At 47.7% G+C, this 18,136-nt stretch overlaps 1 protein-coding gene across 1 annotated transcript; it reads right to left on the bottom strand.

The window, feature by feature from the left end:
- Nucleotides 1-13,273: 13,273 nt before the first annotated feature.
- Nucleotides 13,274-15,815, bottom strand: LOC109736583 (large ribosomal subunit protein uL11c). Its single transcript, XM_020295795.3, has 4 exons — nt 15,471-15,815; nt 15,185-15,357; nt 15,004-15,067; nt 13,274-13,776 (listed from the first exon to the last, which is right to left on the bottom strand). Exons 1-4 carry the CDS (start codon nt 15,658-15,660, stop codon nt 13,568-13,570), a joined length of 636 nt encoding a protein of 211 aa, XP_020151384.1. The 5' UTR covers nt 15,661-15,815; the 3' UTR covers nt 13,274-13,567.
- Nucleotides 15,816-18,136: the final 2,321 nt, after the last annotated feature.

Raw genomic sequence — 18,136 nt, 5'->3', positions numbered from 1 at the left:
GCTCGGAGAGGAGGAGAGAACAAAGTGTGGATGTGATTCGCCAGTGCACGTCTTAAATACCCGTGAGCAGGTCATGCAAAGGGCCGGTCTTCCCGCTTCAATATGGTGTAGCAGATGGAGTTAGTTTCTCAGGACGTGACGTCTACATTGAAGGGCAACACCCAAAATGCTACGTCTGTCAGTGTCGCCTTCACATTCGGGCACATTGCTAGGTATTAATGTCAGCCGCTGCATGCTCTGGGCCAGCACGAATGCGGCACGTCAAGCGGCACAGGCGTTGGATGGAAAGCGTGGGAGAGGCGGATGGATATTTCAGGTGGGCCCGGGTGGTCAGACGCGGACGTGACAACGGTCCGAACATCGACAACCCCCTCCCCCTACTTTGTCTCAGTTTACGAGAAAAATTGCGTTCGAACTGGTCGGCGGACCGATACATACCCATGTTAGACGGCAGAACACGTCCGGACCGCGTGGTCCGGAGGTATGCAGATGGTTCGAGGGTCTGCATTGAAGATGCCCTTAGAGTATCTACATCCGGACACCCAAAACCCGCCTCAAACGCCTGGGATGGACGGCCCGGTCACTGACCAGTCACTAAAATTCTACCCTGACAAGCACCTCAAACGCCCGGGCTAACCGATACCCCTCATATGTGGCCCAAATATGAGGCGGGTATGGGGGCGCCCGAACGCGTCTGCCACATTAAGCATGTCCCACGCTGGCCCACCCAACCCCACATGCATTCCTCCCTGTCTACTCGCCACACCAAACCCTAGCCACTTCACTCCACTCCCCTCCGCCATCCAAGCTCCTGTCCAGCCTTCTTCGGCATGGTGGGCAGCGGATCTGAGTCCTTCACCTCTAGATCCGTCGACCCCGAGCTCATCCCACGCGGTCCCGATAAGGAGATGGTTGTCCAGCTTGCGCTCCGCCACTCCCGTAAGGAGACCCTTGCGAGGCAGTGCTCGGACTCCTTCCATCGAGAATCCATTGCGTCCGCCCAAAGGGCACATGGATCTGGCGGAAGGTGTGTCGCCGCTGCCTCACCGAAGGCGGTGCGGTCCGTCTGGCATCCAAACAAGGTGGCGGACGTGTAACCCCTCCGTTGGCGGCTGAGGCTGTGGATGGACCATGGGCGTCGTCTGATGCAAACATGGCACGACATGCCCGCCGTGCGAGGCAGCGAGCGCGGGAGGCGGCGGCATCCCTCACGGTGGTGGATGTCGGCAAGGCGGAATCGTATTCTCCAACACCCTGAATGATGCACCAGTCCGGGCATAGCAACCACATCGTGGTGGATGTCGCTGGCTCGTCCCAGGACGGATCCATCATTGATTTGACGTCCACAGGCACCATCTGTATTCTGGCTCCGACGAGGAAGAGTAGGGCATGGGAGACGGCGATGCCTTGAGTCCCGTGAGCCTGCTTGTGTCCCATGTCCCACTCTACCTTGTCGGCGGCAGGACAAACACTCTGTGGAGCACAGCTGGCGCCAGACATGGGCACGGCAGAACCGGGCAAGATTAGGTTTCACGTTGCATAGTAATATGGATTTGACGTTTCTAATTTGAGGTATCCAGTTGTAAAATCAAATATTTAAGACGTGACCGGTCATTGTCTACGGACGTCGCCGTTCGCGTCCGCGGGCGTTTGAGGGGTCCGATTTGCCAAGTCCATGCTTTCGCACTACACGCGGTGGTACCAACCGAGCTTAGGGCAACTCCAACGCACGACCCCAACGGACGTCCATTTGTCCAGATTTCGTCCGTTTGGAGATGGCAATGGGGCGGCGTCTGCCCGTTTTCCAGGGTGTGCCGGCCATGCGCCCAACACGCAGCTGCATCTTGGTCGCATCTCGTCCGGGTGGATGCCCTATCTGACTATGCAAATAACCTAGTAATGAAAATAACCAAATAAATCAAACATTGCAAATAGTTTTACAACCACGTCCAAATGAAAACACAAACAAATAGTTTTTACAACCCAATCAAAATTATCTTGAATAGAAATGAAGCGATACATCTACTGGTTGCGAGTGAGCCCACATGTGCTCAACCAAGTCACCATGGAGCTGCATATGAGTATGCCAATCACGTATTTCACGATGAAATTGGGAAACTGTTCAAAGGTTGTAGGTTGTTGGTGCTCAGGCTCAACATTTTCACCCTGAAAATCAAACCCTTGGTCGTAGATGCTATCACCACGCTCATCCTCCACGATCATGTTGTGCATGATCACACAAGCAGTCATCACCTCCCAAAGCTTCTGAGTGCTCCATATCAATGCAGGGTTTTGAACGATACCCCATTGAGATTGAAGCACACCAAAAGCATGCTCCACATCCCTCCTAGTACTCTCCTGCATTTGGGCAAATATCTGTCTCCTCCTTGCGGATTGGGTTTGGTCTTCATAAGAGTTGACCACTGAGGATAGATACCATCAGCTAGGTAATATCCCTTGTTGTAATTGATCTCAAAGTTGATCTCTGGGGAGTGGCCTTTTGCAGGCGTTGCAAACACTAGAGAACGCCGAAGCACGTTGATATCATTGTGAGAACCAGCCATGCCGAAGAAAGAATGACATATCCACAGATCTTGTGAAGCCACCGTTTCAAGTATGACAATGTCACCTTTGACATGCCCCTTGTAGCCCCTGCCAAGAAAATGGACAGTTCTTCCACTTCTAGTGCATACAATCTATACTACCAAGCATGCCCAGAAAGCCCCTCTCGACATTGATCGCCAACAACCTTTCCGTATCAGCGGCAGCTGGCTCTCTCACGCACTTAGGGCCGGACACTACCACCACAGCCTTGCAGAAACTATACATTGATAGGAGACATGTGGACACACTCATACGCATGTGCTCGTCCACAAGATCGCTAGGAATTCCATATGTAAGCATGCGAATAGCCAAAAAGTATGGGCCATATCCTACCACTCCCTCCCAAATACGATTGAAACATGTCTCCTCATTCGGAAGCGGCGGTGAAATTGATGTGGTTTGAAGAGTGCGGTATTTTCAAAGTAATTGGCATAGAGTAGGGCGTGGCTACTCTCCCTATTGCAGTTCAAGGCCGGAGCATGCCTCGGGATTGATCCCCTGAACTGAGGCCGCTGCCTAGCAATGTGGTCATTATCGACCAATGCAGGCACCACAAGCTCTTGGTCATCCGAGGACGGATCATCCGATGAACAAATGAAGTTGTGAAAGAAATACTCATCCCCGCTATCCACGGTACCTTGTGAGCAAAGCGTCGAGTACCTTGCGGTCGTGGTGGAGAAGCGGCCGGAGAGAGTACCTCGAGCTCCCCTCGCAGGCAGCAAAGCAAGGTTGGTGTTGGCGCGGGGAAGGAGGGGGGCGACTTGCGGCTATGCAGCGCCTGTCGGAAGTTGTTGGGGTCGATGGGCGGCGCCGGCGGCCGTAGCTTCTCTCGCACCGACAACAAAGAACCACGAACGCCTGCAAAAAGCTCCTTCAAAATGTGGGCATGGGCCGACTATGGCATGGCGTGACCGTGGTTCGGACAGCCTTGCAGGAAAGCAATGCGGCCAGGAAAATGGGGGTACAGAGGGGGCGGCGGCGGCGATGGTGGGGGCGAAGGGCGGAGGCAGGGCAGGAGAAGAGAAAAGAGGGTTGTGTCCCCGACGGGCGACCGGGAGGACACGGCGCGCGTCTCGTCCGTCCGCGTGTGTCGGTTTCGATGCAAATCGACCCAAGGTTGGGCCGGAAATGGATCAAAAGCGGACAAAAAGCAAACGTTTGCCCGTTTACACCTGCGCGTTGGGCCGCATTCTGTATCCGTTTATTCAAACAGACGCGGCTGGATCATTTGGGGCCGTGCCCTCAGAGCTACTCCCCTGGTTCCTAAATATAAGTCTTTGTAAAGATTTCATTATAGACTACATACGGACAGGGCCGGTCCTGAGGAGGGGGGAGGGCCAGCTGCCCCGGGCCCCAACATCCAGGGGCCTCTCCCTAGGTACGCACTACGCCATAGTACAAATCGTGAAAAAATCTCGGTTCAGGCGTCCAGCAAGTAGCCGGACTGCCGGAGGGTTTCGTCGCTGTGCACCTGGAAGCTCTCCTCTCAATAGGAAGAAGAAGGCCACGTAGATAGCCCATGACCCAAGGACACGGGGCCTGCCTTGTTTTCTTTTCGATCGCAAGGATTTTTTTTTTCTAATAAGGAGATCTCTACCATCATTTCTTTCCTAGCAAGATTGCTACTATGTCCTATCTTAAAAAAACGCTACTGTCCCGGATAAATCGCGTGTGTACATGCAGCCACGCGAGGTTATTATCAGAACCACCCATGCCCACATGATTCGTGCTACTACAATACATCGTTGTCGTATAACCTTTTCCTGGTCAGCGTACACCAGCTGGTATAGTGCTCGTATTGCCACTGCAACCCCAGTAAGTAGCCCACATGCCAGCCTCACGCATTGAAATGACATGCGCGTCGACGGGAATTGGTTGCACGGCATTAAAGCCTCACATATTGATGACCACCATTCACGCTGCAGCACATCTCTTTTTTACTGTCCTTCTCCTGTTCATCTCCTATCTCTCTCTCTCCCCTCAACGCCTCACAACAGTTCGTTGGCTCCTGCAGCACTTCTACTCCTCTAGCACGGGCACGGCCATGGTGTTGTGTTTCTGTAGCAAAAATCCTAATCTCGAGCTGGCCTACGTGAGAGTAAACCACTAAGATTGGAAACTGCTGAAGATTAAGAGTTGTTGTTCTGTTCGAGGATCCAAACCCGGCTGGAAAAGAAGTAAAAAAAAACTCCACCAATCCATACTCTAGACACACTAAATGATCTACTAGCCTAATAAAAAGAACAACAGCTGAACGCACTACTCCATACTCCACTGACCCATACCACTAATCCCCGACAGGGAAGCTTAATGCCATGTCGACCTTCTCATTCTTGGGTCTCCAAGTGGTAGGTTGACGATGGGTGTACAGTGGGGTCTTGGGTGACGACAGGTGCATGCTACAATTTTGTCAGTAATTTTAGGTTTTGCTTGACAAAACAACATTCTATCATGCACTTCGCGTGCAGAAGATAATGATGTGCAGGTATCCCTGTTCAAGGGATTTCGAGAACATGCTACAGTTTCCTTGATTATGTTCTTCATATTTTTTCTGAACGGATTTGTGGTCTAAATGTTGGAACCCTTTACTATGGAATACTCATCTTCCAAACAGATCCGAAGGAGAAAATATTAATGCGATTCAATTTAATCGCCATGTAAAGGAGAAAACAAAGAGAAGTTACTTTGATTCAAGGAGCCTTGCTTTTGTTGTAATGTTGTTAGCACAAGTTCAGAACCAACTCCTGCTAGCAGCAGAGTAGGAGGGATGCAATTTTCATCTGATCAAAAAAAGGTTGCTTTGGCAAACCTGCTATTGCAATACAAGGTTGTGGGTGAACATGCATATGCAAGCAAGAACTGGAGCAACAACTTTCACCGTCCGACGAACTTGATCCCATGTGCAAGGTTGATGAAAAGGTCCATAGTGCAGTCTGGGTGAGTAATTTGTATTTAACTAGGAGCAGGCCACATTTACTACGGCCCAGGTCACGAACGTTAATTGCATTGAATGGTAACCTGCAGCCCTGCACCCTGATCATAAACACACCAGTAGTTGGCCCACATTAAATGTATTAACGTTGTGTATCTGCTAGATTATCCCTGTGTATTGCCGCAGTATTCAGTTAATCACTATATTAAATGTGAATCGCTAGCATCAATCGTCGGGCATGATAACATCCTCGCGTGGTACCATGTTCCAAAAAATCGCGTCCCTACTGTGCCTAGCTACATTCCGCTATTCCAACTCAGTCCTGACCCATCGCCCCGATCTTGAAATCGGGGTTGCCCACGCGCGGACACCGACGAACTCTGCTTGCCAGACTCAAGTGTCCATGCGCTAGACGCCCACGCGCATGCGAGTGCCTCCTGCCAGACGCCGGTTCAGCCAAGCACCGGATTACGGATCTACCCATATGAATCCAAGGTATATCATACCGTTCTGAAATTCAGCCATTTGTGAGGTATACATGCTCGTTATTATACTCACAAATCATATATCATACCAATGATGAAATTTTTACTTTTTAGTATACATACTTGTGAGAGATTAGATGTGACATCCTTAAAAAACATCTAGATGTGAATTAGACAAACTGTTTTAGTAAATAGTCTGCCCAAGGCTTCTTAGATTGGAAGAATGAGATATTTTCATAGGATTTTTGCGGTACTTTTTCAACACATTTATTTTCATCGGATTTGAGTTTCGAGCTCTTACAAATTGTCTTATGTGACTGCATGTATATTCACTCACATCGTTGCAAATTCAAGAGCTTTAAACTCTTGCAATAAAAAAATCATGTATCTATATTATGTACTAAATATTTTTGTCTTCGTGCGTTCTAGAATCCAACATTCCAAAAAAAATATTTTAAAAATTTATTAATGAATTAAGTGCCAAGACATGAGTCACATGCCCGCACTCTATTACTAGTATTAATAGGCCCCAAGTTTTAGTTTCTTCCCGGCCCCCAAAATTTCAGGACCGGCCCTGCATACGGAGCAAAACGAGTGAATATACGCTCTAAAATGCATCCATATACATCGATATTTGGATCGTAGTGAAATCTCAGACTTATATTTAGGAGTAGAGGGAGTTCTGTAGAGGCTCGGCCTGCGTGGAACGGCGCGGGCGCCGCGGCCGAGGTTGATGGCCGGGGCCCGGGAGGCAGTGGGGGCAGCAGCGCGGCGCAGCTGGCGTGGGAGCACCATGTGAGCGATATGTGCAGTGTAACGGCAGGCGGTACGGCCGCCCGCCCCAGTCATCAGGTACTAGCCAGCCCGCGTACCGATGGGTCGTGTGTCCTGTGTCGTGGTAGTAGGCTACAGTGCTACGCACGGTACGTCTCCTACCCAGGCGCTGTTGCATCTTTGTCCTGTGTTGCCTGCGATGTGCGGCTGTGGCTGACTGACTGACTGACTGACCCTCTGCGCGTTTGTTTCGCTGCATGCCTTCACGTACGTAAACAGATGCAGAATTATATCTTTGTGTGTAGGAGGAAGAGAGAGGGATTGTTGCGGAATATGATGGATGTATTACTGAGCCTTGAGGGTGAGTATATATTGAGTACAAGACATGGAGGACAAGACGCCTCTCCTGGAGATAAGGTAGGAGACGGATTACAAATCCTAGACTACCAAATACAAGTATCCCAAATATATCTCTAACATCCCCCGCAGTCGTAGCGGTAGCGTTGCGGACGGTCAGACTGGAGAGAATAGCAGCCGACGGACTGACATCCCCCCGCAGTCCTAGCGGGAGCGTCGTGGACGGTGTCGCGTCGCGGACGCGTTGACTGTAGAGGAAGCCGACGAGTTGCTCAAGCGGATGATAGCCCTTTGTGCCGATGTCGATGTAGCCGAGAGCGTAGGGTGGTGTAGCCGTGGTCGAGGTAGCCGTGCGAAGAATGCCGTGGTCGATGTCGAGTCGGGGTAGCCGGTGTCGAGGGAGTCGCCATGGAGCCGCAGGCGCAAGGAGCGCCGAGTTAGCATGGGCGCAGTGGTGTCGAAGTAGGGGTGCGCCGGCGCCGAGTTAGCATGGGCGTAGTGGTGTCGAAGTAGGGGTGCGCCGGGGAAAAGAAGTTGTTGACGACGCGTCGCGGCGGGTTTGCCAAGCCCGGGGACACATCGTAGACAAAGGCACGCACCGGTGTTGCCAGAACCGGGCATGCGTAGACGGACGAAGACGAAGTTGACGAAGCGCCGACCTGGCTTGCCAGGCCCGGGGACACGTCGTGGATGAAGGAACGCATCGGTGTTGCCAGCACCGGGCATGCGTAGACGAGGGACCTGCACGAGCTGTACGCCATGTCGGAGAAGTCGGAGGGGCCAGCAGAGAAGGACTCGACAACGGTTGTGGCGCCAATCGGCGCGGGGCCAATGTCGCCCGCGGTTGTCGGAGTAGATGACGGCGACGCTGGCGACGAGCTGGTGCTGGACGAAGACGAAGTGGGGTGGACGGGCGGCGGCGGCGGCTACGGAGGTAGCCGCGGCGGCGGCCAAAGAAGAGCGGCGGCGGCGGCGGCTAGGTTAGGAGTGCGGCGGCAGTGATCGAACTAGGCGAAGAACCCTGACAACGTGACGAAGACCGGCGCGGACGGTGGCGTTCTCGCGCCAAGGGAGACGACGCGGTGCATACCACGCGAGGTCGACGCGCGGTGACGGCGGAGTGGACCTCGGGCCGCGGCGCTACGGCCCAAAGGGGCAACGCAGTGGCGGCAGGCGGGTCGGGGCGACGGCGGGGACCGCGGGCCGTGACGCGGCGGCCCGAAGGGGCGACACAACGGCGGTTCGCGAGTCGGTGCAACCGCGGGGACGGCCTCGGGGCGGCGGCGGGGACCGCGTATCGCGACACTACGGCCCGAAGGGGCGACGCAGCGGCGACGCACGAGTCGATGCAGCCGCGAGGAGAACCACGGGGCGGCGGTGCTGCGGCCCGATAGGGCGACGCAGCGGCAGCCCGATGCTCGATCGGTGGAGAGGCGCGCTGAACTCGGGGACGATCTTCACGGGACCTGCGGAGGCGCGCGTAATCGACGGGCCAGGTCGGTCGCGCGGCGTAGATGAGGCGGATCGCGGCGGCGAGCGGATGATCAAGCCGATCGCGCGCGACGTCAGGGACGCCGCTCGGTGGAGGAGTGGTGGCGGCGGAGTCCGGGATGAGGCCGGCGACGACGGACGGCGGGGGACGTCTGCACCGGCACCCGGGCTACCAAAGCAGCGCCGACGCCCGGGCAGCGAGGCCCGAGCGACCAACGGAGCAGCGGCGCCCGAGTTGAGGCGGCCGACGAGCTTGATGCAGCCGAGGACGAGGCCGGCGAGGTAGACCGCCGAGCCGCCGTGCAGACGCGGCGGAGGCGGGTGACGTGGATCGATGGGCGGGCCGGCGCGCGAGCGTCGGCTATGATTGGCCGACGCATGGCGCGAGGCTGCCGGGTCGCGGAGATGCAGGTGTCCCGGTCGAAACAGGGCGGTGACGACCGGCGCAGGGCGACGGGCGGACCGACGTGCGGACGGTGCCGGCCCGAACGGGCCGCCTCGGCGCGCTTGGCCGCCGTGTCGGAGGAGAGGCCGGCTGGTCGCGCCGGGGTCGGAGTAAAGGCGCACGGGGATCGACGGCGGCGGCGGGCGACGCAAACCGATCAATCGGAAAACCACAAAGAAAAACGCCGATCAAAAAACGACCGGCGAGAGAGCGAAAAAACCCGGAGCAAGGGCTCGAGAAAAAGACTCTCTAGAGCAGCCGGCCAACACGGCCGGCGGACGAACCCTAGGTACGGGCGGCGCGGCCCCCGGCGGCGGTCATGGAGGCCGACCGCCCCGGGGGCGGCGCGGAGCGGAAGCGACGGCGCGGCTAGAGTTTGGATCGGTTAGGCTGATACCATGTAGAAGGAACAGAGAGGGATTGTTGCGGAATATGATGGATGTATTATTGAGCCTCGAGGGTGAGTATATATTGAGTACAAGACTCGAAGGACAAGACGCCTCTCCTGGAGATATGATAGGAGACGGATTACAAATCCTAGACTACCAAATACAAGGATCCCAAATATATCTCTAACATTGTGTATGGACAGTCTGATGTTGTGCAGCCGAGGTTTATTCCAGGGTTTTCAGAAAACTTTCAACATGTAGCGGTGCGCATTAAGAATGTATTGCTGCTACCACATTTCTTCTTGTAAGTTGTAATGGCAATTCGACCATGTAGCGGTGCGCATTTCTTCTTGTAAGTTGTAATGTCAACATAGTCATTTTGGCAATCGCGCTCGCGCATCGGCGTGGGGCTGTCCGGACCAGAAAACGTCGGCGCCGTGTGATTAGGCTCGTTAGACGATCGGCCGATCCGTTCGTGTACTCATTTGCTTCGGTTACCATATACTATGATGTAGATAGTCTGGGCGGATCCTATTTGACGCCAGGCGTCAAAAGGGCTAATTCTTCGCTGAAGCTTGCCTCCCGACGCCCAATTTCTTCCTTTTTTTTTCTTTTTCTTTCTTTCTTCGTGTGATTACACAAAGTTCATTGCTTCTTTCTATGCAAAATGTTCACTATATATCGAAGGAAATGTTCAACCTATATTAATAAATGTGCAACACTTTTCTAAAAACGTTCATTGTGCAATTAATTTTTTTAGTTTATATCACAAAATGTTCAATGTGTATTTACAAAACTTAGCATATATCACAAAATGTTCAATGTGTATTTACAAAATTTAGCATAGAAACCCACACCCCATGCGTGATAATGGGCCGGCTCACTCAGCAGTTCTAAGACTTCCCCCATCAGTTTTTTTTTCTGTATTTCTTTTTCTGTTGGTCTTCTTCTGCTGTTCCATTCGATTTCATTATTTTTTCCAAATTTGTGGATATTTTTTGAATTTGTGTATATTTTTTCAATTTAGAATATCTTAAAATTTGCTAATATTTTTTGAACTTCCGAACATTTTCCAAATTAAGATCATTTTTAAACTTTTGGGACGAAGTGGATTCGAACCAGATAAGAGCCGTGCGTTCCCTTTTTTCCAAGCGTCCCTTTGGTTTCGCAGTTCCAGAAGAGAGGCAACCTCTATCTCTATCTCTACATCTGTGGGCCGGTAGGCCGGCCAACTAACTCTTCAAATGAAGAACTTCCCTTTATCTTGATAACGAAATTCTCGAGGCGCAACTCTCTTCCACATATCCTTTTTTTGATTCAAGGGAAAAGGTGATATTTTTTGAATTTTTAAACATGTGAAAAAATATGTGATTTTTTAAAACTCACGAACGCTTTTTTACATTTGGATCATTTATTTGAAATTTAGAAGCATTTATTGAGAACTCCGTTTTTAACTTTTTATGAAGTATTTAATAGAAAACTGACTGAAGTATAAACAAAACTGACTGAAAACCCCATTGTGCAAAAATATTTGCGAAGCAGACGTGCATTCGGCCGTCCCATTTACTGTTTCTCATGCGGGGGAGCCGAAGCGAGCATTTCCCGTGCTATCCCGTGCGTAGCCCATGGACTAGGAGGTCCCAGATAGCTCTTCTCAAAAAGAAAAAGAGAAAAAAAAAAGGAGTTATCAGGTAACAAGGAGCGGCGACCGAACAAGGACCACCGTAGTGGGCTGGCCTAGTCAGGAGCTCTTCGTTCATTTCTTTCATCGGTTGGTTTTCGGACTTTTTTTACTTTTATTTATATTTTGAAAAATATTGCAAATGCAACCATTTCAAAACTTAATTTATATAAAAAACTTCAAAATGTTCACCGTGCAGTAGAAAAATGTTAAGGCAGTGTAAAAGTTTTGTTCGTGCAACTTTTGAGAAATGGTGACTGCATTAAAACATGTTGACGTGTTTCAAAAATATGTACATCCCATTTAAAAATATATTTATAAAACTAAAAAGTCTGCATAACTAAAAAAGCGATCAATGCCCCTCAAAAATTTACGTGATACTATAAAAAAAGTTCACATGTTTCAAAAATATTTTCGTGTTTTTTCCTAAAATGTTTACATAATCTTAAATAATCTTCAAAAAGTTTAAAACAATATTCCCTATCATTTAAGAAAATGTTCAGCGTGTATTTGAAAACACAAACCTCCAAAATAAGCCGGTAAAAGGACACAGAAAACCAAAAATAAAAACTAAAACAATTGAAAACCGACATAGAAAACACACAGAGAAAAATAAAAGAAAGTCAAGTTTAAGTTTCTAAAACCAGTCCGGACCGGCCATAGAAGCTTCCTAAAACCAGCTCACCAGAAACTCTTATTCGACTGGCCCATCTGGCAGTCACCCACTGCATGATGGCCGGCCCATCAGAATACCATCTTGTAGTAGGTAAGATATACAGAATTTCTCTCTCTCAAAAAAAGGTAAGATATAGAGAGCAACTAACTACCCCTTGCGAGGGACCTCCAGGGGTCACATTTGGTGCCGTGAGAGCGCGCCAAATGGTGTGTCTAGTCGCCGCCACATGTTGCATGCTAGGGGATCCCTTTGGATTTTTTTTTTAAAAATTGTCGCTTTTTTGGGTTTTTGATGCGTTTTTCCTAGGGTTTTTTGGCTTTTGGTTTTCATCCGGTTTTCCCTAGGTTTTGGAGGAAAAAATCATTGGTTTTTTGCGTGGGAAAAAAATTATGTTTCAGCGAGTTGTGCTTCTCAAAAAGAGAAAAAAAAATCTATGCTCGGCGAGAAACACATTTTGCTTCTCGTGGAGGTACAGATTTGCTTCTGCGAGAAGCATAGCTGGAAGAGAAAAAAAAATGTGTTTCAATGAGAATCAGATTTGCTTGTCATGGAGGCACAAATTTGCTTCCACAAAAATTTGTGCTTCCACGAGAAGCGCAAGTTTGCTTCCTGTGGAGACACATATTTGCTTTCATGAGAAGCACTACTATGCTTCTTAAAAAAAATTATGCTTCCACGAGAAGCACATACTTGCTTCTGGTGGAGGTATATATTTGCTTTTGTGCTTCTCGGAAAGGGAAAAACAGTGCTTTGAGGGAAAGCACAAATTTGTTTCCGCGAGTGTGGTCGTCGGAAATGAAAAAACCGTGTTTCCACGAGAAGCGTGGATTTGCTTCTCGTGGTAACACAGATTTGCTTTCGAGGAAAAAAAAGTTCACCGAGACCTATTAACATTCATCCGTCTTCAATTTTTTTTCGGTCAAAACCTATTAACATGTGATCTAGTTTTGAAGTTCTCGATGTAACAAATTCAACGGTGAAAACAGTTTGGGATTTGGACACATGGTTCAAAAGATAAAATGTTTGAATAAACAAATCTACCAAAGAAGGGAAAACTTCAAGGTTGTGACAAGTGACTCACATACAATGCATGAGAAGGTGGCAGTGGCTTTTGTAGGAGTAACCTTTAATTAGTGTTTCGCGAGCTATATTTACGCGTAGGTAGCACTGTGCTCGTTCTGTACGTGCGATTGGGCTTTGGGCCTCAATGCAGGAAAGGCCGATCACAACCCAGCAATAATAATAGGTAGTATTCAAATGCTTCAGACTTTTCTGAGACACAAGAAATGCTTCACAGTTCAGAGTTAGAGTTGCTTTTGCTGAATATACAGGGGTACTCCTATAATGTTCAGAGTTGAAGCACACGTTTCCGGAGAATTTGAACGGTAGAAACCTACTTCTATTTGAAACCGAGCTATCCACCACTGGAAGACAAAACATGCAGACATCCACTTTTCAGATTGTTATAGAGCAATGGTGATATGAATTTCAAAATGAAGAAAATTCTAGGACCAAACATATAGCTGCAGACTGCAGACCTACCTGCAGCGCGAGAGGGCTCTACGGTACCGAAACAAATGATTTTACAGCTTTGCCCAGAAGATCACATCTGTTTTATCTCTCACACTGACCAGGTGGAAATCCCTGTCACTACAGCATATTTGCGTACAAAAATGAAGCAAAAATGTACAGATGGACATTGCTAAGGCGATTCCAGCGTGCCAGCAAATAGACTAGAAGACCACCTTCTCCTTCTTCACGAGGATCGGCGGGTCAACATCGATGCCCATGTTAGCGGCAGTGCCCGCTATGATTCTCATGGCGGACTCGATGGTTTTGCAGTTCAAGTCAGGCAGCTTCTCCTGGGCGATCGTTCGTACTTGGTCCACTGTCACCTTTCCAACCTTCTCACGCTGTGGCTCCTTTGAGCCTTTTTCAACGCCTGGGAATCAGAATTAATAAAATGGAGGTAAGGAACCATTTAGTTCACTGAGCAGTTATAAAGCCTAATATAAACTACAGTAAACAGAAAGTTGAGGAATCAACCAAACGTGTAGAAATTTTAGTGGTTAACTTATGCCTTGTTTATTTCAGAGAAACTAATGACTTATCAATCCAACAGACTCTATGAAGTTGTGCCAAGTACAGCAAAAAAGAAACTGTACATATATAACGAGTAGATGCGGTTCAAGCTTTTTTTTTGCCTACTTATTTTTTTCTACCTCTGTAAAGAAATATAACAGACAATACGACTTGTTTATTTTCACTAAAGTAGTGATCTAAACGCTCTTATATTTCTTTACGGAGGGAGTAGCTTTTTTGGCCTGCTTCTCAGTGATACAGTGCCTTATGGAATAACGAAAGCCTAGAATGACAGTTAGAGAAAAGGAAATGGACACCAAATTTAGTGAAGCTTATATACTCTCTGAACTTGGAGCCCAGTACGAACTCCAATGTTAGCTGAACAGAAAAATTAATGAGTCATGCATATTGCATTGTACCCAAACAATTCAAAGACTCCCTCCATATCAAAATATAAGACGTTTGTAGGCTACTTTAGTCCACAAAAATGTCTTAGATTTTGGTACAGAGGTAGTAAGTGTTAACTCAAGGTATTAGTTTTGTAGAGGTCCATATGCAATTCATCAGATACAGATAAAGGATCAGTCTGTCCCATGTGTGGAAAATTGGTATGCAGATAGCAACTCACAGACCACTTTCCCTGTCAGTAGGTCAACATTTTGGTATATGCATTTGCAATTAAAATTATTAATAATATCATAATGAATCATTAATCAGTCCCTCTACAGTCTGCACATACTTTTTAAACTCAACCATAGTATTCTTATACTCCCTCCGTTCCTAAATATAAGTCTTTTTAGACATTTCAAATGGACTACAACATACGGATGTACGTAGACATATATTAGAGTGTAGATTCACTCTTTTTGCTCCGTATGTAGTCACTTGTTGGAATCTCTAGAAAGACTTATATTTGGGAACGGAGGGAGTAGAATTTGAACAAGCTAGGCTCCCACAGACACTAACAAATCAATCTAGCTACTGCATTTACCTTTTGCCCAATTAACCCCATATCGCCATATATCTTCAATATGGTGCATGAACCTCAAATTATGTACAATTTGATGCTAATCATCCGGGTGCATACCTGCAGCCTTGAGGAGCAGCACTGATGCAGGGGGTGTCTTCAAGATAAAGGTGAAGCTCTTATCCTGCAAAACACAAAGGCAATGGCACACGCATCATGAGAATCAACCCACATTACCAATGCATTCTGCACACACATTTAACATTCAGACTCGGGGGATTAACCAGCAGTGCAGGCTCACATCGAACACGGTGATCTCGACGGGGATGATGTAGCCGGGCTTGTCGGCCGTCTTGGCATTGTAGTCCTTGCAGAAGGCCATGATGTTGACACCCTTCGCGCCGAGCGCGGGGCCGACGGGCGGCGCCGGCGTCGCTTTGCCCGCCTCCAGCGCCAGCTTTATGATGCCCACCACTGCAGAACATTAACCACACACATATCGGACGCAGTTTAGCCGGAGCACTAGACGGGGGCCGCACAAGACCATGCCGGGTGGGATGAAGGTGGAGGCGAGCGCAGGCACGGACCTTTCTTGGGCTTGGCCCCGGGCTTGGGGGGCGCCATGGCCCTGACGGCGAACACCCTCCGCGCGGGCGTGGCCGCGGCCGCGAGCGCCGCCGGGCGGAGGAAGGAGGAGGGGGCGCCGAGGAAGGAGGAGGTGAGCTTCTTGGCGGTCGGGGACGGGAGCCCGTGGAGGGATAAGGTTGTGGTGGCCATGGCTGTGCGCTGGGAGGGAGGAGGAGTCGGCTGGTCTCTGTTCTGCTCTGCTCTGCTCTTCTCTCCTATCTTCTTCTAATCTGCTATCTGCTGGGCTAAGGTTAGAGAAGGCGCTGTACAGGTTAGTTCGTCTTCGCTGGGAGGACACGGTTTTCATCTTGCCAATGACGACCCAGTTTATTATTTATTTGTTTGAGCGGTAGGACAACCCACTACTGACGCCAGAAGGCCGGGGACGGAGGAGTAGGGTCGCTGCTAGCATGGGCCGGCCCACTAGCTTGCTGCCCCAGTTTTTTTGTTTTTCTGTTACGAAAATAAAAATATGAAATCAAAAAAGGTTTACAGATTTAAAGAAAATATTCATATCTTTAAAAAAGTTTCATCAATTTTGAAAAGAGTTCATCAATTTAAAAAAAGTTCATTCAAATTGAAAAAAAGTTCATAGAAATTCAAAATAAGTTCATGTATTTTTAGAAAAAGTTCATTGAACTTAAAAAATCATAAATAAAAACAATTCATCCATTTTCAAAAAGATGTTCATCAAATTTCAAAAAAGTTCATCGATATTCGAAAAAGATCACCAATCTGAAAAAAACTGTTGACTTTATTTTAAAAAGTTCATAGATATTTAGAAAAGTTCACAGAATTTTCAAAAACAAAAATCAACCGGCGCCTAGATGGGCCGGCCCATTTCCGGACGCCACAGGCGCCAGTTAACTGGCGGCTGTGGCGCCAAATAGGAAATGCTCACCGAGAAGGCCCATATTTCCGTCGGTGCAAAGGCCAGGACACAGGAATAAGGTTAATGGGCTCTTGAAGTAGTCGTCCCAAAGCTTCTACCTGGACCGGCTACTGCAGAAGCCCATTAACACATAATTTTTTTAAATGAAAATATGTATTTTTATGTTTATAGATTTAAAAACTGCCATCATAAATAATTTGATATTGACATAAAAAGATGTGCCTATTGTGAAAAGAAAGTTTTCATGTATTTTAACATAGATGTTCATAGCTCCAATGGCAAATGTCCACGCACTTTTAAAACATTCACATCTCTCAAAAGACATGTTTATGTATTATTACAGAACAAAAATGTCAAATGGTCACGTACATAAATGCCCATGTACGTGCCCATAAGCAAGATCACTCTTCACACCTATCCTACGCTAAAGGCAAAGAATAGGATTCAGAATCACTCGAAGCAGACACATGTGTCCATGTGACCCAAAGCATCGCACATGTGGGCCCGTCTTTAACAGGAGACCCACGTGATAGACAATGAGGACAAACTAGTTTGTAAAACATGTGAAAAGGCTTGTGTGAGTCAAACGAAAGCCCCTTTGTATCGAACAAAATGTTCACATTAGTACCAATAAAATTGTTCAACATGTAAAAAAACTTTGGGGTAAATAATTTTTTAAATTATGTTCCATCCTTCTATGAAAATAACATTTTTTAAAATAAACTGTTGAAACAAAAAAAATAATAGAATCTGCAGCAAAAGCAACAAATAAACGTACTTGATGCAAATTAAAATCTTCTAAACATGTTCCTCACTCCTTGCAAAATGTATACTTGTGTAAATAAAATGCTCACGTTTGTCAAATAAAATGTTCACACAGCTTTAAAAAAATCCGTGAATAATAACTGGAAAAAAAATCTATGAAATATCTTCGACCTTCCAAAAAAAGTCCATATTTAAGTACAATTAAGTAAAAGCTTCATATAACTCGAATGTGCCAACAGATAATTTTCCTTGCACTAAACCTTTTTTTCCTCTTCTCTCAACATGCTAGTATGCCACTTCAGCATGCAGTGGGAAAAGATTCGCCACAACATGCAACATGCATATTTAAATGCCCATTATCTCAAGAATCAACAGAAAATTATCTGGAGTGGCAAACTTCATGAACTATGCTGACAGACTCACGTATGTTAACTCAGTAGTTGCATCCATGCCAATATTTGCAATGTGCACTTTCAGAATTCATGTCACTGTACTGGAACATGTAAACAAAGCAGGAAGAAATTTTCTCTGGCATGGAAAGGACATCAACAAGAAAGGTAATTGCCTTGCCAACTGGCAGATGGTACGCAAACCTAAAAGAACTCGGTGGACTTGTGCTTAATCTCAAGATCCAAAACATTGCTCTCATAATGAAATATCTGCACAAGTTTTTTACCCATGCTGATGTCCCCTGGGTCAAACTTATATGGCAAGCTCACAATCACAATAACACTGCACCTCAGGCATGCTCATACAAAGGATCTTTCTGGTGGAGAGGCGGCATGAAGCTCTATGATCTATATTACTGTTTAACCTCATGCACTACCAACAATGGTGACACTATTTTGCTATGGAAAGATAAATGGTGCTGTCAAGCCCTTATGGATAAATTTCCCCAGCTACACTCATTTGCTAATGATGGTAATATCACCATTCATAAGGCCAAGCACTCTGATAGCTATCACTCCA

Source organism: Aegilops tauschii, chromosome 4, assembly GCF_002575655.3.
Source record: "Aegilops tauschii subsp. strangulata cultivar AL8/78 chromosome 4, Aet v6.0, whole genome shotgun sequence".
In the NCBI taxonomy this organism is placed as follows: Eukaryota; Viridiplantae; Streptophyta; class Magnoliopsida; order Poales; family Poaceae; genus Aegilops; species Aegilops tauschii.
Note: the sequence above shows the minus strand (reverse complement) of the source record. Positions and strands in the feature narration are given on the sequence as shown.

Excerpts from the sequence above, each read along its gene's own strand:
- LOC109736583 (XM_020295795.3), bottom strand. The coding sequence starts at position 15,660 with ATGGCCACCACAACCTTATCCCTCCACGGGCTCCCGTCCCCGACCGCC. Across the intron at positions 15,068-15,184 it reads TCGAGATCACCGTGTTCGAT|GATAAGAGCTTCACCTTTAT; the intron begins GTGAGCCTGCAC and ends TGTGTTTTGCAG. Across the intron at positions 13,777-15,003 it reads GCTGCTCCTCAAGGCTGCAG|GCGTTGAAAAAGGCTCAAAG; the intron begins GTATGCACCCGG and ends TCTGATTCCCAG.